The 27024-nt window shown below is 44.3% G+C and overlaps 1 protein-coding gene across 13 annotated transcripts in view; it reads right to left on the reverse strand.

Annotated features, from left to right (window-relative positions):
* The window catches only part of NCOR2 (nuclear receptor corepressor 2), a 599120-nt gene that overhangs the window by 229079 nt on the left and 343017 nt on the right, over positions 1 to 27024 (reverse strand). For 12 of the 13 annotated variants that reach the window (XM_040347350.1, XM_040347347.1, XM_040347353.1 and 9 more), the window contains 2 exons: positions 7214 to 7320; positions 3299 to 3468 (listed from right to left, as the gene is read on the reverse strand). In XM_040347350.1, the coding sequence (XP_040203284.1) occupies positions 3299 to 3468; positions 7214 to 7320 (277 nt within the window). The remainder of the gene's footprint in view (positions 1 to 3298; positions 3469 to 7213; positions 7321 to 27024) is intronic. The other variant, XM_040347349.1, reaches the window with a different exon arrangement.

Genomic DNA, 27024 nt, shown 5'->3' on the forward strand with positions numbered 1-27024 from the left:
AAGCGACCCAGTCGCGAAACTAGTTGAGATCCTGTTTTGAATGACCTCCCTGTTCACTGTGATCCTCCCTCCAGGGACTACTTTAGCTCGGTGACCTGTATGGTTGGTCTCGCAATATGTCTATTGTCCTGTATTATTATTCTGATGCTTTTATGACTATGTTTGCTTTTTGATACAATGATACAATGATATATATATATCTTTTATCTCTACTACCTTTCCGAGTTTATCTTTCTATACAGTACCGATATAGTCCTCTTGCCCCCCTCCCTCCTTGGTCTTTGGGGGCCCTCAAGTCCTAACTATATTCTTCTTGTTTGTGAATAGCCTGGAATATGCAGGTACATGAAGGCAGCCATACTTTTATATTACATATGATGGCTCTCCTTTTAAAGTAACTGTACTTTAGGGCCCTTTCACACTGGCTTTCCTAACAGGTCCGATTGTCAGTTTTTCAAGCGGACCTGATCGGATGCTCAATTTAGCCCTATGGAGCGGCTGATCTCAGCGGTGACATGTCTGCTGACACCCACTGCTATCCATCCGTCTGGGTAATCGGATCAGATGAAAACGTACAGGTGGTCCGTTTTATTCCGATCTCCATGAATAGCGGGGCTTTGACAGGTCCTTCTCTGCACAATGAGCGGAGACAGACCTGTCATCCACCTGCTGAGCAAAGAGGAGTCTGTACACGGACAAGCCTGTGTGAAAGAACCCTTAAGCCGCCTACACACGATCAGTCCATCCGATGAGAACGGTCTGAAGGACCGTTGTCATCGGTTAACCGATGAAGCTGACTGATGGTCCGTCGTGCCTACACACCATCAGATAAAAAAACGATCGTGTCAGAACGCGGTGACGTAAAACACAACGATGTGCTGGAAAAAACGAAGTTCAATGCTTCCAAGCGTCAACTTGATTCTGAGCATGAGCGCGTATTTAACCGATTGCTTTTGCATACCAACGATCGGTTTTGACCTATCGTTTAGGCGTCCATCGGTTAAATTTTAAAGCAAGTTCCTATTTTTTTAACCTAAGGTTAACTAACCTATGGGGCCCACACACGATCGGTTTTGACCGATGAAAACAGTCCTTCAGACCGTTGTCCTCTGCCGATCCTATCATGTGTACGAGGCCTTAGTGTCCTTCTGTCGCTCGCAGCAAATTTGGCTGCCCAACAACAACACACTCTCTACATGTCCTACCCTGTAATCTCAGCAGTCGTTCTGTTGTCATACTGCTGAATCAAAGATGCGTAGATGGAGCATCTTAAAATCCTTATAAAAATACACTATTCTATTTAAGACAGACAGCACAATCTTTATCCAATTTTGAAGTTAAATGTACAGCACTCGTCCTAAATCAAGTCAGCAGGTCCTCCCAGCAGTGTCTTTGTACAGTTGGAGGAACCTAAAAAATCACGTGTGAGCATTATGCAATACCTTCTGCCAGCCTTTTCAATGAACTAAAGTGCAAATAAGTTACAAGTTCAAGGGAGCACCAGCTATACTCACCAGATTACATAAAAATGTGTTCAAATGTATGTCATTATGAGAGAGAGAGACAGAGAGAGAGAGAGAGAGACACACACCGTAACAAAAGATGGAAGCACCTGTATGTCACTGTTGATTTTATATGAAGCACAGCCAAGTTTTAAATTATAACTCCACTGGCACATTTTGTACTGTCGACTTCTTATTTGTAGGGTAAACAGAGCAGTTGTTTTTGTTATTACAGGTAACACGGCACCTCTGGCATTCTAAGTTATGCAAGAAGACTGATCGCAACATAAATGGCCTTTAACCAGAAGGTAGGGCTTTACGACACAAACTACAATATAGTTACCACCATATATGTGACATTTTATTAGATTATAAAATTCCAACATAGCAAATCTGCAATCTGAATGAACTTTTAGGTATTTTTAAGGCTAGGTTCACACTACTGCAAATTCAAAATTGCGGTAAAATTTTACCACGATTTCGCGGCTGCGGTTTTGCCGCGATTTCGGCCACGATTTAAGAGACATCTGTGCAGGGTTCAATGTAAATCGCGGCCCGAAATCGCAAAAAGTAGTACAGGAACTACTTTTTGAAATCGGTGCAGCGGCGTCGCACCAATTAGGACGGTGTCATTGCCGACAATTGCCGGCAAATGCCGCCGATTTGAGATGCAATTTGACATGTGAAATCGCATCTCAAATCGTACCAAATCGTACCCAGTGTGAACCTGGGCTAAATAATGGATTTCAATCACATGTTACTTTCCTGATGCTTTATTTTACTGCTGTACTGCTCTAATGTTTACTTGGACTTGCTTTTACGACCAGTTTTTGGTTGTTTTGAACTGGGGTTTTGAATACTTGGGACATAGTTCAGCAAATTTTATTAAGTAGAGGGTAAAGTATAAGAGTCCAAAGAGACCCAGAAAACCACTCTTCTAGGGTGAAAAGTTGCAGAATGCCACACTAAATATTAGGCCCCTTTCACATGGAAATGTAGTAGTTCAAGGAGCCATGTTGCTTAAAGTAGAACTATAGGCATTTTTTTGTAATTTTGGATAGAGCAAGGGAGGGTTATAACCTTTGCCAGATTATTTTCGCCATCTGTGTCCCACTGGGGAGATTTTGCTTCACTTCCTGTCCCATAGCCAACAGAAAGTAAAAGGGAATTCCTTAGGGACCCCCAGGTCCCCAGAACTAGTATCCCCATTGGAATATTTCCCTTCTGGGGACTTTCACTTTCAATGATAATGGTAAACAGGAAAAATTAGAGAGGGTGAATCTCCCTAATAGGGGCACAGACAGCAATAAAAACCAACAAGCTTTCCAATCCCTTTCCACTCTATCCAAAGCTGAAGAAAAAAAGTTGTGCCTTTAGTTATGCTTTAACAAGAAAGATTTTGTGTGTGACATTTGGCCTCAAGTACCAGACACTAAGCTAATATGAATTGCCTTTTCCCTAAATTCTCAGATTTTTTATTTTTTTTTAGAGGACAGTTGTAGTTGTGAGGCCCAGTGTAATGGCAGTAGAGATGGGGACAAGTGCTCCTGGCGGCAAGGCCTAGCCAATGGTTGAATAACCCTTTTATTTACAATATAATCATCTTTTTTAAAGGCTGTTTTAAGTACGGTAGATGCAATCATGAACAAATTCACAAAATATATAAAAAAAAAAAAGAAAAAAGCCTTTGCGAAGCTGAAAATTTACGTTTGCACCAAGAGCTTTTGACAAATGAAAAGTATAGCATACCACTGATGGATCTGTTTGGAAATAGGGGTTTCTGAATCTATACCTACCTAAATCATCATTCTTTTGAGGTGTGGCAGCCTCTTCATTGGCTTCATTCGCCATGGATCGAGTGATACGTCCTTTGCGGCGGCCCTGGCTGTTAGCGGTTTTTCTCCCTTTTGATGTCACCGTTTCTTTGTCATCATTCTCTTCCCCAGAAGTGTCCTCATTTTTTTCCCTAAGAAATCCATGAAATAGGATACAAAAATAATTAAATCTGTTTATTGTGCTCAAGCACTTGTATAAAAAGTATAAATGTACATTTATGTTCACAATTACAGTAGTCACATAAAAAAACTTTTTTGGCTCACGTGCAAAAGAGTTATACATTTCTTTAAAGTTTTTTGATTGTTAGGTGGATATATATCCTTAAGGTGGCTATAGATGGGCAGGCGTTTCTCCAAGGACAATAGAGAGCGATTCATCTTCTCATCCTCAAAACTCGAGTGCCACAAGGATTTGAGGTGATTTTTTTGTAAAAGAATGGATGAAGTTCACATGCCATAAAAGCTGTGTTGGCCTTTCCACCACAGAAAATCAGGCCATGTAAATCCAACCTTAGCCAAGAAATTATCTGCTCATAACTTGCGATTCAACTTTGATGCCCTGTACACACGACCGGTTTTCCGGACATGCCAAAACCCAACGTTTTTCCCCGACGGCATTCCTCTCCAGCCTGACTTGCATACACACGTTAAGTCAAAAAAACGCTCAACCAAAGTGCGGTTACGTCCAACACGTACAACTGGGCTATAAAGGGGACGTTCCATTCAAATGGCGCCACCCTTTGGGCTGCTTTAGCTGATCCTTGTGTTAGTAAAAGTTTGGTGAGAGACGATTTGCGCTTTTCAGCCTTTGTGCTTTTAAGTCCATTACAGCGCGACGAATGTGCTATCTCCATTACGAATGCTAATTTTACCAGAACGAACGCTCCCGTCTCATACTTGATTCTGAGCATGCACGTTTTTTTTCCCCTCGGAAAAGCATATACACGAGCATTTTTTCGCGTCAAGAAAACGACTGACGGGAAACACGACGGGAAAGAATAGAGCCGGTTCAAAAAAAATTCCGGGCAGTTTTCTCTTCGGGAAAACTGCTATGGAGCATACACACGACTTTTGGACGGTTTTCCTGACCAATCTAAAAAATTGCAGTTTTCTCATCTGGAAAACCAGTCGTGTGTACGAGGCATAAGACTCAGTTCACACTGCTGCAATGCGATAATCCATGTAAATCCAGTGCGTGTTCCCACGTTGCATAGAACACATAGGCAGTTCACATTGCCTTATGCGAACTGCTGCGGGTCTCAATACAGATCAGTTTACACATTGCACTGCGAACTTTCATTTTGGACAAGAATCAGATCACATGAATGAATGAATGACTTGTATAGCGCAACAAATGCGAACTGAATCGCCTCTAGGCGCTTTTTCCAGCCAGTGTCTGCTTGGCTGATGCTGTCATTTTACCCCGTAGGATCTCGACACGCTTGGGACACACAGATATACATATATATACTGGGCCAATTTAGACAAGATCCAATTTACCTACCAGCATGTCTTTGGAGTGTGGGAGGAAACCGGAGTTACCGGAGGAAACCTACGCAGGCACAGGGAGAACATGCAAACTCCAGGCAGATGGTGTCGTGGTCGGAATTCAAATCACCGACCCTTTTGCTGCTAGGCGAAAGTGCTACTCACTACACCACGGTGTGAACGCCCATTCAATCCAATTCTGGTGCGGAACAAAAACAAGGGTCCTGTGCGACTTTGATCCGAATGCGATGCAAATTCACTACAATAAAATCTGTATGGCTAAAGTCGCATCTCACAGACACCGCATGTGATTTTCACTGCAGCGTGGTGCGAATCACATGCGATATCGCACAGCGCACCAATGTGAACCGAGCCCAAGGCCCCAAGAATAATATCTGCTGAACAGACAACATGCATTCTCTGGTCTTATTTCTGTACGACCATAACTTCTGCAAATCCCCACTAGCTAGATCCTGCATTTGGGTCTAAGGTTGGTCTAAGACTGGCAATGAGATGTACATTTATTTTATTCCACAGTATATGTATGTTTCAATATTCAAGGTCCAAATAAAAGGAACAACATCCTTGGTCTTAAATGAGATCATGGAAATGTTCAAATTATTCATATATCTTTACAGTAGCTAACATGCCAGCCTCACAGTACTGGGTTCTAGGTTAACATCCCCAAAAAGGACCCTTTATGTATGGAGTTTTTATGGGAGCTTCTTCTTGGCTACACAGGATTTCTCTGAATTCTCCGATTTCCTCCCACCTCTGGAACCCATATATGTAAACTCCCTGTACACTGAGCTTGGGCCAAATTATGGGAAATATTTTTTGTAACAACCCGCTATAAAGTTATATATTAGGTCAGACTTGATACAAATTGGATGACTGACTTATGTTAGTTAGACCCCTTTCACACGATTGGACAGATGGGGTCTGCCTGTCAGTTTTTCTGCCGCACCCGATTGGACCACCCATTGTCCTCTATGGGGAGGTGCATGTCTGCCAGGGATGGACTGGCCATAGGGACTACAGGGAGTTTCCCGGTGGGCCGATGGCTCAGTGGGCCGTTTTTTTAAACAGAGACTCTTTAGACCCCCCTGTCTTAGTCCCCCCCCTGTCTCTCAGCTCCCCCCCTCTGTCTCTCAGCTCCCCCCCCCTCTGTCTCTCAGCTCCCCCCCCCTCTGTCTCTCAGCTCCCCCCCCCTCTGTCTCTCAGCTCCCCCCCCCCCTCTGTCTCTCAGCTCCCCCCCCCTCTGTCTCTCAGCTCCCCCCCTCTGTCTCTCAGCTCCCCCCCTCTGTCTCTCAGCTCCCCCCCTCTGTCTCCCAGCTCCCCCCCTCTGTCTCTCAGCTCCCCCCCTCTTAGGCTGCTTTCACACTGGGGCGGGCATTGAAGGTAAAACACTGCTAGTTTTAGCAGCACTTTAATGTCGTTTTAGCTGCACTATTCGGCATCTAGCAGGCGATTTTAACCCCCACTAGCAGCCGAATTCAAGGTTAAATGTGCCCGTGTATCGCTGCTGCCGAAGTGCTTTGCAGGCGCTTCAGCTGCGGTGGCCATTCATTTCAATGGGCAGGAGCAGTTTGTACACCGCTCCTCCACCGCCTCAAAGATGCTGCTTGGAGGACTTTTAATGCCCAGGCAGCACCCCAGTGTGAAAGCACTCAGGCTTTCACACTGGGACTGCAGCGGAGGCGTTTTTCAGTCGCTTTACAGGCGCTATTTTTAGCCCAAAAGCGCCTAAAAAACGCTTCAGTGTGAAAGGGGTTCCTACACTTACCCCCTCGCTTTTACACTCACTCTTTTTCTTACACTCCCTTCCCTCAACCCTCCCACTCTCTCGCTCTCATTCCCCTCTCTCTCACCCTCTCATGATATTCAATAATGGATGTAGGGGGGGGGTGGGGGGCAGCATTTTATTGAATTAAAGTGGGCCGGTCTGGATGAAGTCCAGGGCCAAATTGTTGCCCCAGTCCAGCCCTGATGTCTGCTGACACCTGCTTGGCATCCGATCTGACAAAATCCGCTGAAAACAGATGTAGGGAGGTACTTTTGCCATCCGTTCAGCAAGTCGGATGACATTCAGATGGAAACGGACATGCAGTCCGACTGCCCAATAGAGTAGAGTGGGCTCAGTCCTTGTCTGCTCTACATATCGCAGCAGACACGGACCTGTCATCCGCCTGCTCAGTGGGGACCAGAGGAGAGATCCCCCGCTGCGCAGGCGGATTCCACTTGGACGCTGCCACCCCGTATCAAAGGGCCTTAAAAGACTAATTGTATTATTTATATTGGAATAATACACTCTCTCAATCTTAGTTTTATTTCTTATAAAAGACATTAATATATAGTTATATGATCAGAACACAAAAGTAGACCTACTTTCCAAGTTCCTCTTTGTCATTTTCCACATCCTGCTTAAATTCTTCTTTTTCAGGTTCCTTTTCTTTTTCATCTTTCTCTTCCTGATTATTGCGGGGCATCTGCTGCTAAAGAAAGAGCAGTAAATGTTAACAAATAGCACCAATGCTTTCACTTTACAAAATAAAATGAAGCAACAAGGTCTTCAATGATGTAAGTAGAGGGTCTCTTCTCAGTTGCAGAATCCCCCCTCCCTACAAGTGACGCCACAGCAGTTACAGGATTCATAAAAAGTAACCATTTTTTTTTTTTTAGCAACCTCATACTTCTAAACATGGATGGTCCAATGAAACTTATTTTAAAAGGAATACTCCAGTCAAATTTAAAACTGTGCCATGAATACATAGAGGGTGTTCCTGCATTTACTTTGCATTACAGCAAAGCAAAGGGTGGGAATGGGCCCCTAATGCATATCTGTCTTATCAGACATCTTCAAGGCTCCTGGTTATAAGCACTGGTGGATTTTTATATGAACTCTATATCCAGAAATCTAAAAGATTGATTTGTGGAATTATAAATTTTAGCGCAATTCTATCTTTCTTTTAATTTTTTTATAACCTGCAATATATCACATCTTTGTTTTTGAGTTTAGATCTATTTTAACGGCCAAAAAGTGAGCAATTGAAAGTAGTTGATGGTTTGGGCTACCAGACACTTTAACCCACTATAGTCAGTCATACTCCTACTAGGTACAAAACAGCATTGCCAGGATCACGATAACAGCCAACACACAGTCACATTTACTACCATTGATTTACATTTCTGTAAATGAGCGATTTCAATTCTAATACCCACTTTTGGATTTCAAAGAATTAAATAGCATTGAAAATCAAGGCTTTAATTCATCTTGTCTATGTGGCTAGAACGCTTGCCGGTGATCTGTCATCAGGAAGAATCACATAACCCCACTAAAGACAACATGACATCATTGAGGAATTTTTCTGGAGCAGACGCCATGCATTTCCAGTGTTCATCAGAACAGCTGTAGAAATCATTAGACTGCCTTAGCAATATAAACCAACACAGGTTAGGATGTGGTATACAAACAAGAACAGTCTGGAAGAAAAAATAGATCTATTTCTATGTACTTTGTGGTTAATATATAATACACTCGGCCAGCGAGACATAAGTCATATACCTAGAGAGTACGCGGGACAAAGAACTTGATACCTGGCTGTGCATTAATAACGCCAATTAAAGAACAACTGTACCATACATAGTGTAAAAGACAGCAGATTTCATTTTAGCCACGGGCATGTCTGGGATCGTCCATGCTTGATAATCACTGCTAGGGATTTTCACCAGACAGTTTATCTGAAAATGTTTGGTATAAAAACATCCCATAGCACACAAGCCAAGCTGGCAATAAGTCATCCCCAAATTCCCCTAATAAGTATGGCCATAAGATCCAAGCCCAGGCGTTTCAGCAATACACATACTGAAGGCTGTACACCGACATGTAATAATCCAATGAAAAAGCTTATTGTATCACGCAGAAGAATTATCCCTGCAGGAGTCCTCAGGAGATTTAGAAAGAAGCCTGTGTGGCATAGGAAATACTGGAACCAAGATTATAGCAACGGTCTTGGCAAATTTGTTAGACGTAAATATACAGTATCTCACAAAAGTGAGTACACCCCTCACATTTTTGTAAATATTTTATTCATGTGACAACACTGAAGAAATAACACTTTGCTACAATGTAAAGTAGTGAGTGTACAGCTTGTATAACAGTGTCGATTTCCCCTCAAAATAACTCAACACACAGCCATTAATGTCTAAACCGCTGGCAACAAAAGTGAGTACACCCCTAAGTGAAAGTGTCCAAATTTGGCCCAAAGTATCAATATTTTGTGTGGCCATCATTATTTTCCAGCACTGCCTTATCCCTATTGGGAATGGCATTCACCAGAGCTTCACAGGTTTCCACTGAAGTCCTCTTCCACTCCTCCATGAGGACATTACGGAGCTGGTGGATGTTGGAGACCTTGTGCTCCTCCATCTTCCGGGATGCCCCACAGATGCTCAATAGGGTTTAGGTCTGGAGACATGCTTGGCCAGACCTTCACCTTTACCCTCAGCTTCTTTAGCAAGGTGGTGGTCTTGGAGGTGTGTTTGGGGTCATTATGTTGAAACACTGCCCTGCGGCCCAGTCTCCGAAGGGAGAGGATCATACTCTGCTTCTGTATGTCACAGTACATGTTGGCACTCATGGTTCCCTCAATAAACTGTAGCTCCCCAGTGCTGGCAGCACTCATGTAGCCCCAGACCATGACACTCCCACCACCATGCTTGACTGTAGGCAAGACACACTTGTCTTTGTACTCATCACCCGGTTGCTGCCACACACACTTCACACCATCTGAACCAAATAATTTTATCTTGGTCTCATCAGACCACAGGACATGGTACCAGTATGTCCTTAATCTGATTGTCTTCAGCAAACTGTTTACAGGCTTTCTTGTGCATCATCTTTAGAAGGGGCTTCCTTCTGGGACAACAGCTATGCAGATCATTTTGATGCAGTGTGCGGCATATGGTCTGAGCACTGACAGGCTGACCCCCCCCCCCCCCACCCCTTCAACCTCTGCAGCAATGCTGGCAGCACTCATACGTCAATTTCCCAAAGACAACCTCTGGATATGATGCTGACCACATGCACTTAACTTCTTTGCTCGACTATGGCGAGGCCTGTTCTGAATGGAACCTGTCCTGTTAAACCACTGTATGGTGTTGGCCACCGTGCTGCAGCTCCGTTTCAGGGTCTTGGCAAACGTCTTATAGCCTAGGCCATCTTTATGTAGCATAACAATTCTTTTTTTTCAGATCCTCAGAGTTCTTTGCCATGAGGTGCCATGTTGAACTTCCAGTAACCAGTATGAGAGAGTGAGAGCGATAACACCACATTTAACACACATGCTCCCCCTATTTAGACCTGAGACCTTGTAACGCTAACGAGTCACATGACACCGGGGAGGGAAAATGGCTAATTGGGCCCAATTTTGACATTTTAACTTAGGGGTGTACTCACTTTTGTTGCCAGTGGCTTATACATTAATGGCTGAGTTGAGTTATTTTGAGGGGACAGCAAATTTACACTGTTATACAAGCTGTACACTCACTACTTTACTTTGTAGCAAAGTATAATTTCTTCAATGTTGTCACATGAAAAAGTATAATAAAATATTTACACAAATGTGAGGGGTGTACTCACTTTTTTGAGATACTGCATTTGTAGAAAATACAGTTTAAAGTGTACAGCTGGGTACACACAGATCAAAATGTATCCAGTTCTACTGAATTGACTGAGTATCAATCTGTGTGGAGCCCTCCCTGTTTTACAGAAGTAGAATGTTAGACCGACTTCAGTCGCATCATGGTCCTGCTGGAAAACCAGCATTCGCTCAGCTTCTTCAGCCAATTGCTGCAGTGCTGATCAGTATATTCTTATGGGGGGGTACACAGGTTCATGGTGGAGGTGCACTGAGGTGCCATTCAAAATTATTTTAATTGAAGGCTGCCCCAGCTGAAATTTGCACAGTATATAACCAAGCATAACCTGTCCACAAAGTGACATGCTGCTATCAGATTTAGGGTCCTTTCACACGTGCGGACCGTTCGTCCGTTTTTTCATACATCCGTTTACGGACTGCAATGCTTTCCAATGGGATAGCGTACATTAGCGGATGAGCATCCGCTAACGTCCGTTAACATCCGTCTCCGTTAAGCTCCGTTTTTTCGAACGGAAGAAAACCCTATTTTTCTTCCGTCAAAAAAACGGAACGGACGAAAAACGGATGTTAGCGGACGATCCGTTTAACATCCGATCCGCTAACATCCGTTTTTCATCAAAATATGTAATAAAAATAAAGTTCTAAAAAAAAAAAAAAAACGGATGAAAAACGGATGGCAACTGATGAAAAACGGATGAAAAAACGGATCAGCTGATGATAAAAAACTGATCTAAAAAACGGTCCGCACGTGTGAAAGGACCCTAAGATGCAAAAAAAATAGAATTTCATCCTGTTACAGAAGAAAACAAAGACGTTGTCAGATCACAAGGTTTTGGCAGGTAGTTGTTTGCGCTTCTCAAACAAATAAATCACTTACAATACAATTACATATCTAACAGACCAAAATGGAGTATGTCAGAGAATTGACTATAGACATTTTGAATCTCGGCAAGTTCAGCAGGGACTGGCCAAGATTCGAACCGTGTATGGGTAGGCTGATTGTACCCAAGTTAATCGATCCACTTGGGCATAACCAGCCTGTTGAATTTTACATGCGATTATTGCCTCGAACAGTAAATGCTCCCCCCGCCAGGAGAACACAATGGCTCAGAGGTAGGGATTCCCCCAGCTAACAACCCGTGGTTGCAGGAAAGGTCCGACATTAGGGTTTACACAGTGGTGGCTGGTGTTTTTTTGGGGGGTGGCAACAACCCCCCCCCCCCGGTGGCACTCCCCTGGGGGTCTTGCAGTCGGTCAGTCAGTCATCCAGCACTTGCCCCATCTAGTTCCCAGGTGGGCAGTGCTGCAACAGGCAGGAGTTGTCTCCTCTGCATCAAGGGGGCTTCCACTGCACGTCTCCTCCCTCCTCCTCCTATTAGGCATCCAATATAATCACCTGATTCCTGATTGGCTGGGAGGAGGAACAGTGTGAGAATAAGGAATATTCATTGGCTTTTGTCACACAACTGGGTGGGTTTGAAACGCAGTGCTCTGCCCCCCGAGCCCACTTTTTTTGAAGCCTATTAGAGCTTCTGGCTCTAATCACATGCTTCAAACACTCCCCCCCCCCATTGGAATCCATGCATCCAGTGCCCTGAATGTAGATCAGGGGCCCAGACGCGTGGACAGGGGTGGCGGCGCACGTGCGCCCCTAATGGCTGTGCCGCCACTGGGTTTACATACACTTCAACTCTTCATGTTAACAGCCATCCTCGCTGGAAGAAGACAGTGATTATTTTTAACAGTTATAGCAGGCGCTAGCCATAATCATAGGTAAAACCCAGTATGCTGGTTGTACCCAAGTTGATCTACCAATACACGGTTCGAATAGCAGCCGGTTCCTGCTGAACCAGCCGAGATAGAAAACGGTGTATGGCCTTGCCCTACAAATACCCCACACCAAATCATGCTCATTGTCTGCATAGCTTAGAACAAAACATGGGAACTTTCCTACTACATCACGGGAGCCAGAACTTTATATTTATTTTGTTAAAAGTTGTTAAATGTACATTTTGTAAAATTTTAAATAGTTGTTATACTGTATAAATACCTGTGACAATTCAGCTCCCATTCTCTAAATAGCAATTTTATGAATCTAACATTTCTGCAATGGGTAGGTACTGTGATCCTCTTCTATGAGTGTTCCAGTCTAAATGTGGAGCATGCCCCTAAAGGCACCATAGGTAATAATGGCTGTATCTTATCCGTCATGGCCATTATTTTTCAATGAAGGCTGGGAATTCTAAACAGAGAAGCCTGTGCCAGGCTGAGAGTACTGGGAAAAAGGATCACCATATTTGCCCTGGGTAAGCTAAGCAATGTAACCAGTGTTGCCAACCTACCAGATTGAAATTTACTGGTACAACACCCAGCATTTACTGGCTCAGCCACGTTTTTACTAGCATTTCACAAAGGTTACTAAATTCAATTTTTAGGTGCAAATTTCCGTATTTAGGCTACAAACAAGTACGCTAGACAAATAGCAATGTGATTTAAGGTACCGTATTTTTAGCTCCATAAGACGCACCTGACCATAAGACGCACCTAGGTTTTAGAGGAGGAAATCAAGAAAAAAAAATATTCTGAACCAAATGGTGTAATAAAATATTTTCCAGGAGCCCATGAAATGCAGCCTGACCATTGCCATAAACGCAGACTGACCATTGCCATAATCGCAGTCTGACCATTTCCATAAACGCAGCCTGACCATTGCCATAAACGCAGACTGACCATTGCCATAAATGATAAATGCAGACTTAACATTGACCCCCTGTCCATAACTCACATCTGCACACCCACCCACCCATAACCCACCTCTTCATTCCCACCCATGCACAACCCACCTCTGCACCCCCACCCTTCTCAAACTCACATCTACACACCCAGACTTTTGGCAACTCACATCTGCACCCCTGTCTACAACTCACCACTGCGCCCTCTTTCTGCGACTCACCTCTACACCCTCTTTCTGCGACTCATCTCTGCGTCCTCTTTCTGCGACTCATCTCTGCGTCCTCTTTCTGCGACTCCCCTCTGCGACTCACCTCTGCGTCCTCTTTCTGCAACTCACCTCTTCACCCCATGTCTGTTACTCACTTATGCACCGCACCATCCTTCTGCAATTCACCTATGCACCCCTGGCCACAACTCGCCTTTGCACCTTTGCATCTCTTTAACTCAGCTCCCTCTGTATCTCCTACATTTGCATAAGCCCCCCAACCCCCTTCTTTCTGGCTTTACCCACGCAGTGTACAGCACTTGTGACTGCAACTCTTTTCACTTGCCAGTGGCAGCCATGGGATCATCAGGCATGGGGGGGGGGGGGGGGGGGTCGCCATCCGGATGTCTGAAGCTCAACATGTAATGCCCCGTCCCCACCTCCTGCCCATCATCACACAGCACTGGGCAACTGTCTCCGTTGTTTCAGTGCAGCAGCTCAGAGAAACTGTGGAAGCCAGGGGGAGAGATGCGCTCAGAGCTGTCACTAGTAAGCACAGAACTGAGGCTTCTGTGCTTACTAGTAACAGTAGACAGCGAGGTGAGCACACCTGTGCTGAGCCTTGATGTCACGAAGGAGGGTAGACGGAGCCTATGTCAGTTAGTTAGAGTGTGGCGAATCACTGGCCGCTTATGGGGCTCTAGTCCCCGCCCTTCCTCCCCAGCCAAGTCACGCTGCTGTTTTTATCACTACAGGCCTGCCTAGGGGTCTGTAGCTGGGGACGGTTATGTGTGTGGGAGTTGTGACTTGGCAGAGGGGGGCCTTTTTTCGTGCGGAGATGCTGCCCTGCAATATGCACTGGGCGGGGGGTGGTACCAGTGGCGGCGGGGGGCGGTGCCTGACGTATATTCGCACCATAAGACGCAGAGACATTTCCCCCCATATTTCTGGGGGGAAAAACTGCGTCTTATAGTGCGGAAAATACGGTAGATATTAAAGGTAAAAAAACATATTTTTGTTATTTTCGATATAATAAGGGCAAATTATTTAGTCACATTACCCCCTGCCTCCACCCCCCTCTGCGGTGCAACAATCTCCCCCTGCCTTCAATCTCCCTCTGCCTCCAATCACCCCCGCCTCCAATCACCCCCTGCCTCCAATCACCCCCAGCCTCCATCGTACTTTGCCTCTATCCCCCTCTGTGGTGCCACCAACACCCCCTGCCTCCATCGTCCCCTGCAGTGCCACCAACAACGCATGTCTATATCCCCCACCCTCTGCGGTGCCACCATCCCCCTCTGCGGTGCCACCAACACCCCCTGCCACTAACACCCCCTGCCTCCAATCTCCCCCTGCCTCCATTGCCTCCTGCCTCCATCCCCCTCTGCGGTGCCACAGCAGCCACCATCACCCCCTGTCTCCAATCTCCATGCGCAGTTCCAAGCTGAACCGATCTCGGCTTTTTTTTACTGGCACATTCCCGCAACCACTGACATTTAGGAACAGGGGGGGAGAGTGTCTGTTTTTACGGACTGTCCATAAAAATACGGACGGTTGGCAACACTGAATGTAACCCACCTTTTATGATCTACCACAGGTATTTGGTTATGTTATGATATTATAAAAGCTGTTGCACTTGGTGGAAGATTTACGATTTATAGACACATTTAATAGTTCAATTATCTTCATCTTACAAAGTTCAAAATTAAACAAAGTAGCTCCATTGCAAACTTGTTTTTGTAAGTACAGGATACAGGACTGTTTTTATACCTGCCTACATCCTCAATCAGTCGTTAACTCTGAATAATGTGCCTATTTTAATGCATGATGTGCACATCCATGTTCCAGTTACGACTGTTACGTGTCTGCAAAGTAGCAAAGGTAAGTAGGCTCGGAAGTGTCATTCATATACTTAAATGAATCACTCTTTAGAGCCAGCACATTCAAAAATACTTCAGCAATGGGAAAAAAATGTATACTTGAGCTTATGGTATATAAAGGAAGAGTTCAATTATATCTAAAGCATAATTTGTTTTTTCTGTTTTAGATAGTGTAGGAAATGGTTTCTATCCCTGTCAAGTTTCCTGTGTCCTATTGGGGAGATTTCCATGTACTTCCTGTCTTCCAGACATAATAGGAAGCAAGAAGAAAGAACTTGTAAGGGAGGGAAATCCCCTCTTAGACAGCTGTCCACACTGGAAGGTTTTACCTCTATTCCAGTGTTGGTGACCACATTTTTTTATTTCCCTTCATTAAAGTCCCTGTAAAACAGACAGTAATAAAAATCCTTATTTTAAAAAGTTTTTGTTAGGTACACTTTACGACACATTAAAAAGTGTTTTGTAGAGTTTCTTATACCTGCAATAAAAAGTGATAAGCGCTCCAAACTGTAGTTGAAAAACTACTAAGGTAGGTATCCACAAAGAATATCAAAAACATATAAGTCAGTGATAACTAGTAATAGCATAAAACCTCAGTGAAATATAAATATAAATAGTGACAAGAAAATAATTAGTCTCCAATATATCCTAAAAAGGAAAATGAAAAGAAAATAGTGTCATTAATAGAAATCCCAGGGAAGATTGTTACATTGTTTGACCACTTCATCCTCCTACAAAAGGACATTATTCATATATATTAAAGGGGAGTTCCAGCCTTGTTTTAAGTTTATTAAAAGTCAGCAGCTACAAAAAGTGTAGCTGCTGGCTTTTAATAAACAGACACTTACCTGCTCCACAGCTCCAGCGACGCGCCGGCCGGCGTCTTCATTTCTAGTGTGGGCACCCGGCAGTGACAGATTTCGGCTTCACGGCCGGGCACCCACTGCGCATGCGCTAGCGGCACTGCGCATGCGCGAGCGACGCCGTCCGATTGGACAGGCGCTCGCCTACAGGGAGGGGCTGCAATAAGGCGATTAAGCTAATCGCCTTACCAGCCCCTCGGTGGAAGGAGGAAGTGGGACAGGAAGTCCCCTTCTCCTGAAGCCCCCACTCCCCCCCCCCCCCAAAAAAGATTACATGCCAAATGTGGCATGTAAGGGGGCGAGGAGTGGGTTAAGCGGAAGTTCCATTTTTAGGTGGAACTCTGCTTTAAGGACACTATTATATTTTCATTTTCCTTTTTAGGATACATTGGAGACTAATTATTTTCTTGTCACTATTTATATTTAAATTTCACTGAGGTTTTATGCTATTACTAGTTATCACTGACTTATATGTTTTTGATATTCTTTGTGGATACCTACCTTAGTAGTTTTTCAACTACAGTTTGGAGCGCTTATCACTTTTTATTGCATTTATATTTTGTGTATTGTGAACACTACTAGATATAGCTGCTTTGGACGTCACTTATTATTTTATTTTAACACTGATTTACTCACAGTAGCGCATACGTTTTCATTCACACAAGTTTCTTATACCGCCTGGGAACTGGGATTATCTGCACTTGAGTTCCCGGGTCTGCAGACCTACTGTAGTCATTATGAAGGGTTTTCACTCCCTCTGTTGGGCTTTGTTTATATTTTATATTAAGGAGACTACAACTAGAGGAGCAGGAACACCTAATGCCCCATACACACGAGCTGAATTTCCACCAGCAATAGTCTGATGTGAGCTTTTCATCGGAAATTCCAACCGTGTGTATGCTCCATCAGACTTTTGCTGTCGGAATTTCAGCCAGAAAAAGTTTGAGAGCTGGTGTCAATTTTTCAGATGGAAAAATTTCCTATCGGAAAATCAGTTCATCTGTATGGAATTCCGACGGGAAAAAAAACATGTATGCTCGGAAAACAATTCGACGCATGCTTAGAAGAATTGAACTTCCATTTATTGCCTCGTCGTAGTGTTGTACGTCACTGCATTCTTAACGCTCGAAAGTTCAGAGAACTTTTGTGTGACCGTATGAATGCAAGCCAAGCTTGAGCTGCATTCCGTCGGAAAAACCATCCAACTTTTTTCAGAGGGAAATTCTGCTCGTGTGTACGGGACATTAGACGTCTATGTGGACATGAAGAGTTGGAAGTGCCAGAACTTATGGTATGGAAAACTCATATGGATGTATTCAAGACATAAGAACTCAAGTTCTGGCTCACCCACCAGGCTCCATCTAGAATTCACAGTACGTATATTTTGCCACATAAAGGGTTGCCGTTTGACCTTCTAATTTGGCCAATAAGCAAGCCCCCTGTGCTTAAAGGGGTTGTAAAGACAAAAATATTTATCTCTTAAATTAAAGTCTGACAGTAGCTGATAAAGTAAAAAGTAATGTTTTGCATTATAACTAGTTTGATACCTGTTGAAATCGAGCTGTTTTATTCACCTCCGTCACTCCTGAATCATTATTCTCACTGACTTCCTGGTTTGCGGTGCGCATTCATTCTTGTTACATCACGGCCTAATGGGAACTACAGTTCCCATTAGGCTTAGCCTCCATGCCTGTGAGGGATAAGAGAGCATCTTCACGCAGGGCTGTAGTCATAGGGAGGGGGTGAGCACATTCTGCTTTCCACCATGCAAAACGGCTCAGATGCTGGTGGAAAGCAAGAAGAGGAGAGACAGGAAATTGCATTTTCAAACCTGGATTACTTTATTTTGGGGGTCAAAAGGAAAAACGAGGTAAGTGATATTTAAATGCTCTAGCTTACAGCAATCAATTGAGCTAATAAAAAACGAACCTTTAGCGTTCCTTTAATGGAATTCATTAAATTTGCTGTATGGCCTTACTATAATTCACAGAAAAAAAAATTCACCGTTACTCAAGATGCTAGTACAACAAATTCAAATGAGCAGAACGTCCTTTTTAAGCCATTGGCATACACTCTTCATCCACAGCATGCTACAACGATGAGTGTGGGATGAGTAAAGATGCTGTGATCCACGATGTAACAAGCTGGAAATGTGATCACTGACAGAGGAACTCTATGAATGAGCGTAGGAGTCAGAGAGGCAGATCATCACAGGATGTGTCACCCATCTGACAATTAGGCGGCTTGTAATAATGATCTTAATTGACACTCAGTAATCTTAAAATCCAGAACTGGAATATCCAGTTCTGCTCTCTCAGGATGCAATATCATCAAGTACATTCATTCCATAAACAATTTATTTCATACTTTATAGAGAAATACAACCATTTTTATTTTTGTGGGATACAATTTCATTTGAAGCATGGAAGTCCAACAAAACTATTAAAGTGGAATCCTTAGGAATAAAAATACATGTTACCTTTGCAGTGGGCTTCCCTATGTACTGCAAAAGGCTAATTGTTTGTTTTGTATAGGGGAGGATGGCGAAGGTGATGTTCTGTACATCAGGGCCAGGACAAGGAGTGGGTAGGAGGGGAGGCTGCCCTGGGCACTATCATTGATAGATTGAAATTAGATTGGGGGGGGTTTGGGGAGGGGATGAGGGGAAGGTGGTTTGTGCTAGGAGAGGGGATTTGGGGGGAATTTGTGCTGGGAGGGAGGGATTTGAATTACGCATGGGGAGGGGGGAGATCTGTACTAGGAAGAGAAATTTTAGAACATATGTGTCGGGGGGATTTGAGCTGGGAGAGGGGAAAGATGAGATGGGGGCAAAGATGTGTGCTGGGAGGGGGGATTTCAGTGTATCATGTATGATCCGGGTTGCCTCTCGGAGGATCAGGAAGGATTTTTTCCCTGCTGTAGCAAATTGGAGCATGCTCTGCTGGTTTTTTTTGCCTTCCTCAGGATCCATGTGGGTATATGGGATTGTACTATATATATATATATATATATATATATATATATATATATATATATATATATTTTTATGGTTGAACTAGATGGACTTTCTTTAACCTAACTATGTATGCTTGGGGGGGCGATTTGCCAACACATAATGCTCACACATCTTGGGCGGGTGGGTACAGTTTGGCATGTTCGCCCTGGGCTTTAGTTGACCTTGTCCCGACACTCGCAGAATTTACCTTATTCCATTGTTCATCTTCGCTGTCTGATGTCCTAAGTTGTAAATGGGTCTGAGGTGAGCTCACCCAAAATGCAGGACTACTGGTTCTAGATTGGACAACATGTTGTTCAAGAGCTGCAACCAGGCAGTGAAGAGAAGCAGTTTTGGGGAACCAGCAATAAGGCTGAGTTCATACTGTTATGTTGCCTTACTGCAACACACAAAAACTTGTGTTACACATTGGTGCACTGTCCAATCTTGCAGCGCACCACGACACATTACAATTCACTACCATGTGTCATGGCATGCTGCATTACAAAAAAATTGCATGCAACTTTTTCGGTACATTAGGCAGCCCATTCAAACAAATGGCCTGCCCTAACACAAAACATGTTAACACGCAGCTGTTGCAATAAAAAAAAAAAAAGCAGCAATGGGAGAACTACAAGTACCAACAACCTTTGTGGCTGTTGGCTTGTAGTTCTCAATAAATTACCAGGGTGCTGTTTAGTGCCCCGGTACTTCATGTAGTGTTCCTGTCAGTGTGTAACTGCCTCTCCATACGAGGTACAAGAAGACAGCTTACACCAACAGCCTGCGTTTCATCAGATTAGGCGACCCACCATCTTGGTACACCCCGCACTCCTCCATAGTAAGGATACACTGAGAAGGGGAAAGCGGACATCTTGTTACACCCTCCAGAGTTTTTCATTTAAAGCCTCATACACACACACAGTTTTCTCTGCAAGAAACAGCAAGAAAACTGCTGGCAGAGCTTTCTTGCCGAGTACACCATGCGTGTGTACGAGGCTTTGGGGTTTCTCGTTGAGAAAACTGCCCAGAATCTGGACCAGAAAAATGGAGAACCTGCTCTCTTTTTTTCTCGTTGTGATTCTCGGCAGTGTTTTCCTGCCGAGAAACCTGAGCGTGTGTATACTTACCTGTCTCCATGGAAACCCGCGCATGCTCGAAATGACTGATGCATGCACGATAGCTTCCAAGACATAGGTAGGGTGAAGATGGCAGCGACGGCATATGTGACGAGCGCATGTTCGTCGTAGTCGACGACGTCACCGCGTTTGTGCCATTCAAAAGAACGGCGGTTCTTTTGAATCGTACGTAAGTACACTCGGCCGGGAAGAGATTCTTGCCAGGAATCCGGGCCGTGTGTACAGGGCTTTTTTTTTTAACAGTAAATGAGTTTATATAGTTATATACAGGACTTAGAACTCCGTATGACTGATCTCACAGGTTTGGTAATCTGACAGAAGTTTGCTGCTTTTAAAATTCAACATGTAAACATTCAGAGGGAGTTCTAAGTACTGTATTTCACTATATAAACTCAGTTTACTGTTATAAATAAGTGTAAAATATAAAACTCTGGTGGGTGTAACAAGATGTCCGCTTTCCCCCCTTTTCAGTGTATCTTTACTGTGGAGAAGTGCGGGGTGTAGCAAGATGGCAGCAAGATGGCGGCGACACTTCCGTTACACATTCTGACGGGTCGTCCTAATCTGACGAAACACCTGCAAGAGCCCTGCATTGCACTCACACTCTGCTGATCGAGGGTGCAATGATTAGCATGCTCTTAGCAAATCAAGTAATAAATGCATGTCTTTACCTGCAAAAATTTGCTTTTTTTTTTTTTTACTGCAAAGATAACTTTATTTTCTGGAGTTTAGCTTTAAGCTGACTAAACATTGGCATTATGTTGTGAGTGTAAACAGCCATTCCTTAATTATTGTTTAATTAAAAAAAAAAAAACTATAGTCATAGGATAGATGATGTAAAAAAATCATAAGGGATGGTCATGAGTACCAACGTAGTAGTCTCGGCAGATGAGGAGTGAACAATTACCTAGGTTTCAGAGAATGTATGGTTGTAATGAAGAATTGTTTTTATTATGGTCGGGACTAAAAGTACTTTTTTTGTTGATAAAGAAAACCTGCTGATCAGACAAGGTGGTGTGTGCTCTCTGCTCCTGTAAGCAAGCTCCCAGTGTAAACTAGTCAGAGCTCTGTTTGCACAGCCCTGTCTCACACAGTGTCCTGATATACATATGGGCAAATATCACAAGTACAAATACTAGTCAAACAGCAATGCAAAGCATTCAGTGAGTTACTACTATGCTGCATAGTAAACACAGCAAGCCAAACTTCTTTTCTAGTTTTGCTTAGACCCCTTTCACACTGAGGGCGTATTGCAGGCGCTATAGCGTTAAAAATAGCGTCTGCAATCCACCCTTAAAGTGTTGCTCCATTGTCTCTCCAGAGGGCTTTCACACTGGAGCGGTGCACTAGTAGGGGACGGTAAAAAAAGTCCTGCTAGCTGCATCTTTGGTGCAGTGTGTATACCGCTCCTCCAACGCTGCTGCCCACAGAAATCAATGGGACAGCGCAGCTATACATGCTATATATGCTGAAGCAGCGCATTGCGGGCGGTTTTAACCCTTTCTCGGCAGCTAGCGGGGGTTAAATGTGCCCTGCTAGCGGCTGAAATGTGGCGCAAATCCGCCCATAGCGTCGGCGGTAAAAATAGCTGCATATTACCACCAACGCTATGAGCGGTTCAGTGTGAAAGGGCTCTTAGAGTTTTGCTTTTGTATGAGACAATTCCCTTTCACTTCCTGTTCCAGAGACAATAGGAAGTGAGACAAAATCTCCTCTTAGGCCCCGTACACACGGTCGGACCAAACTGATGAGACTGGCCCGTCGGACCTTTTCATCGGTTCACCTCTGAAGTGGCCGTACGGCCTGATATGTGTACACACCATCAGTCCAAAATCTGATCGGGTCAGAACGCGGTGATGTAAAACACACGACGTGCTGAATAAAACAAAGTTCAATGCTTCCAAGCATGCGTCGACTTGATTCTGAGCATGCGCAGGTTTTGAACCGATGCTTTTCTGTACTAACCATCGGTTTGGTCCGATGGGGCAGCGGTCTATCGGTTCGGTTTTGAAGCAGGTTTAGAAATTTTGGACCGAAGGAAAACAGACCGATAGAATATATACACACGGTCGGTTTGGTCAGATGAAAATGAACTTCAGTTCATTCTCATCGGACCAAACCGACCGTGTGTACGGGGCCTTAGACAGTCATTAGGAGAATAAGTGTCACCATTAAAAGATTTTCCCTCACTTCCTGTTCTGATGACATCTAAAATGTTATCATTTTCTATCCTAATGACAATGGTCACCAGGACAAATAGAGAAAATTACATCTCAAAGACCCCTTTCACACTGGGGCGGTGCGGGCCTTAACGGTAAAGCGCCACTAGTTTTAGCAGCGCTTTACCGATGTTATAGCTGCGCTTTTAACCCCCGATAGTGGACTAAGAAAGGGTTAATAGCGCCCATGTTGCGGTGCTGCCAAAGCGCTTTGGCAGTGCTTCCCATTAATTTCAATGGGCAGGGCGTTTTGGGAGCACACCGCCCCAAAGACTTTTTTCCTGTCCTGTAAGCGCACCACCCCAGTGTGAAAGCACTTAGGCTTTCACACTGGGGTGGCTTGAAAGGTGCTTTGAGGCGCTTTACAAATGCTATTTTTAGCGCTAAAACACCTGAAAAGCACCCCAGCGTGAAAGGGGTCTTAAGCAGGAACACAGTGAGCAATAAAAGACCCTAAAAACAATCCAGCACCATATCCATCAGCCCAATGTGGGGTGCTCTGCTTGTGATGACATTGTTTTATAGATCAATTACAAGAAATAACCGGCACACCGCTTAAGTATCTGAAAACTTTCTAGGAGGTCAAAAAAGACCCCACAGAAGTGCTAACCCTTCCTCACTCTAAACTGAAAAAATCAAAAGGCGAAATTGAATCTGATTTGTGGCCATACAAAATACAAATTCTGCTGCCATTTTACATCTGGTTTTCTGTACATGTAAAGCAGAAAGAAGGCTGCCCTAGCATCAACAGCAGGTACGCTCCAGGATTCCCATAGAACATAACCTTTGGGGGGAGAACGTCATGAAACAAACTATTTAGAAGGAAGGGCATCTTTTCAGAGTGTATCTATTTTTTATTTGACTGCAGTGTACCTGTAATCAGATTTAGAAATTCATTAAAGAGACTTGTACCAAGAAAATATGTAGGCTTAAACCAGGTTCACACTGTTTTTTATTTACAAAAGGCAAATCCACTTTGCACTGCAAGAGCACTTGGAAGTGCAGTCGCTGTACATCTGAGGGGGACATGCAAGGAAAATAAAAAACATAATTTTAGCTTGCACATGATTGGATGATACAATCAGCAGAGCTTCCCCTCATTTCAGATCTTCCCCTCAGATCTACAGCGACTGCACTTCCAAGTGTACTTTCAGTGCAAAGTGTATTTGCCTTTCGCAAATAACCCCCTCATGAGTCATTTTCCACTCAACCCAGTGGGTTGAACAAAAAACAATGTCCACTCTGGTTGGAGCTGCTGTACTAATGATCCAACGTTAGTACAGCGATCTCCCCTGCTAAGCTGTTGTGTTCTGACAGTAGAAGGGCCCCCCGCTACAACACTCCAGTCAGCGCTCTCAGCCATTGGCCATTAGCTGAGAGCATGGGTCGGCAACTGGTTTTTCAGCATTCTCGTCCGACAGAAGCTGGCCAAATGGCTCCCATACACACGGCCCAAATGTCAGCCGTTTTTTATTGAACTGGCTGATGTCGCCTGGCATTCATGTGTACAGGGCTTCAGGTCCCATGCACACTGGGGCCCGGATTCACGTAGAAGCGCGTATCTTTGTGTGGGCATAACGTATCCTATTTACGTTACGCCTCCGCAACTTTGACAGGCAAGTGCTGTATTCTCAAACCAAAGTTGCGGCGGCGTATCGTAAATAGTCCGGCGTAAGCCCGCCTAATCGTAAATAGTCCGGCGTAAGCCCGCCTAATTCAAATGTGGTAGATGTCGGCGTGTGTTATGTAAATTTAATGTGACCCCACGTAAATGACGCTTTTTACGAACGGCGCATGCGACGTCCGTGAAAGTATCCCAGTGCGCATGCTCCAAATTAACCCGCAAGAAGCCAATGCTTTCGACGTGAATGTAAATGACGCACAGACCTATTCGCGAACGACTTACGCAAACAACGTAAAATTTTAAAAATTCGACGCAGGAACGACGTCCATACTTAACATTGGTACGCCTCATATAGCAGGGGTAACTTTACGCCGGGAAAAGCTTAACGTAAACGGCGTATCTGTACTGCGTCGGCCGGGCGTACGTTCGTGAATTGGCGTATTTAGCTGATTTACATATTTCTAGGCGTAAATCAGCGTACACGCCCCTAGCGGCCAGCGTAAATATGCAGTTAAGATACGACGGCATAAGAGACTTACGCTGGTCGTATCTTAGTGAAATTTTGGCGTATCTGATTCATTGAATCAGGCGCCAAGATACGACGGCTCAGACTCAGAGATACGACGGCGTATCTGGAGATACGCTGGCGTATCTGGAGATACGCTGGCGTAACTTGTACGAGAATCCGGGCCACGGTGTTTAGCCCTGGTGCATGAGGCTTTGGTGTTTATTAGCTGAATTCAGGATGGCGGGCGCATAGTTGCGGCGGCGTAGTGTATGGCATTCACACTACGCCGCCGTAAGTTTGCAAGGCAAGTACTGTATTCACAAAGTACTTGCCTGCTAAGTTACGGCGGCGTAGCGTAAATCGGGCGGGCGTAATGGCGCCCAATTTAAATTTAGCTGAGGGGGCTTGTTTTATGGTAATGGGGGGTGACCTTACGTGATTGACGTATTTTACGAACTGTGCATGCGCCGTACGCCTACATATCCCAGTGTGCATTGCGGCAAAGTACGCCGCGCGGTCCTATTGGTTTCGACGTGGACGTAAATCCCTATTCACGGACGACTTTTTCGAATTTCGAGGGCCATACTTAACATTACTATTCCAGCTATTTGATGGAATAACTTTAGGCCTGATAATGCGTTACGTAAGCGGCGTATCTGTACTGCGTCGGCCGGGCGTACGTTCGTGAATAGGTGTATCTAGTGATTTACATATTCTACGCCGACCGCAATGGAAGCGCCACCTAGCGGTCAGCCTAAAAATTACACTTTAGGATACGACGGTGTAAGACACTTACGCCGCTCGTATCTGAGCCTAATTTAAGCGTATCTGGTTTCCAGAATACGCTTAAATTAGCGCAGGCGCACATTCAGACTTAGGCTGGCGTATCTACTGATACGCCAGCCTAAGTCTTTCTGAATCCACCTATATGTGTGCAAAAGTGCACCGTCAAGTCCTGCTGCCAAAGGCCTGTCAAACTCTATGGGAGGCTGACAGCTGCTTGACGGCCTTTAGGACAGTATGTGCTCAGTGACAAATGTCTGCAACACAAGAAGTGTATATTTTGGGCATTGGTCCATACTACCCAAAATGTGTGTCCTGTCCAGAGGCAGCAGCTGTCAACCTCTAAGAGAATGACAGGCTGTCGGCAGCAGGGCTGATCAGTGCACCTATGCCCTCCGCTGGCACCTGATGCTGGAGGCTCATGCACTGGGGCTATACATCCATTGTGCATGGGGCATGACACTTGTCAACATTCATATGCTAAAGAAGTATATAATAATTACCATATCATTGACTCGGCACAGATATGCTGTCAGCAGCGGAGGCGTTTCTCACTAGAGGTTTCCTTTCTAAATAAATATACAGAACTGAACAAAAGGGTTTTATTTTTACGTCTGACAGGGACTCAGCTTTTCCCTAGATTAGAAAACGTTGACTTGGAGACATTTAATCCCAGGTCTTTTCTAGCCGGCATAAAATAATAGTTCACTTTCCAAAGGTCTGAATCCCGTTTTATCTGCGGCTGCGACTCCAGAAACATATCACATATCGCTGCCAAGTGCGAAATGTCAGAACGAAGAAACTTGGGTGTGTTTCCTGGAGAACTCGTGTCATTAGGAGGCTGCAACTGAGGTGCTCATTGATGAAACATCATCAACACATGATATCATGTCTATAAACGTCTGACAAGGTTTACACAGCCACATGCAAGTCGTCATTATGGCTCATTACAGGCACCATTAAGTACTTCATCTGTAAAGTGGAAAATGAATGTGTATACGCATGGATGAACAGGACATGCGGTGACAGAGCATGTGAACGTCTACAACCATGTACTGCCCACACACACTACAATCACACTGAGCAAGTCATTACAATTTACTTCCAAGAAATCATAAACAGGCCATACACTATACCAGGGATAGGAAATTAGCGGACCTCCAGAACTACAAGTCCCATCATGCCTCTGCCTAGAATGCGACAATCTGTACTAATGTCAGATCTACTATAATATAAAGGTCTAATCAATGAATATCCAAATCAGGCTACTGCTTGCTCGATCTAATGAAGATTGTACAATCAGATTGGATAATGTCCAGTCAACATTACGTTATTTGCATATGCTACACATGTGATCACAGGCAACTGTAAAAAAAAGATATATATGATCAAATGATTTGAAAACATTTTAATTAGAAACAGCAGGGTACATCAATCTGTACAATTGTGGCTGGTAGTCTTACAATGTTCTCCATCCAGAGACGACACCAGATAACCCATCAGTGTATGGCATGGATGCTGGCACGCTCCCAGCCTATAACACAAAGCAGCTGCTCACCTTTGCTCTAGTTGTGCTCACACTGCGGGGAC

The sequence above is a fragment of the Rana temporaria genome, chromosome 1, assembly GCF_905171775.1.
Source record: "Rana temporaria chromosome 1, aRanTem1.1, whole genome shotgun sequence".
NCBI classification, from domain to species: domain Eukaryota; kingdom Metazoa; phylum Chordata; class Amphibia; order Anura; family Ranidae; genus Rana; species Rana temporaria.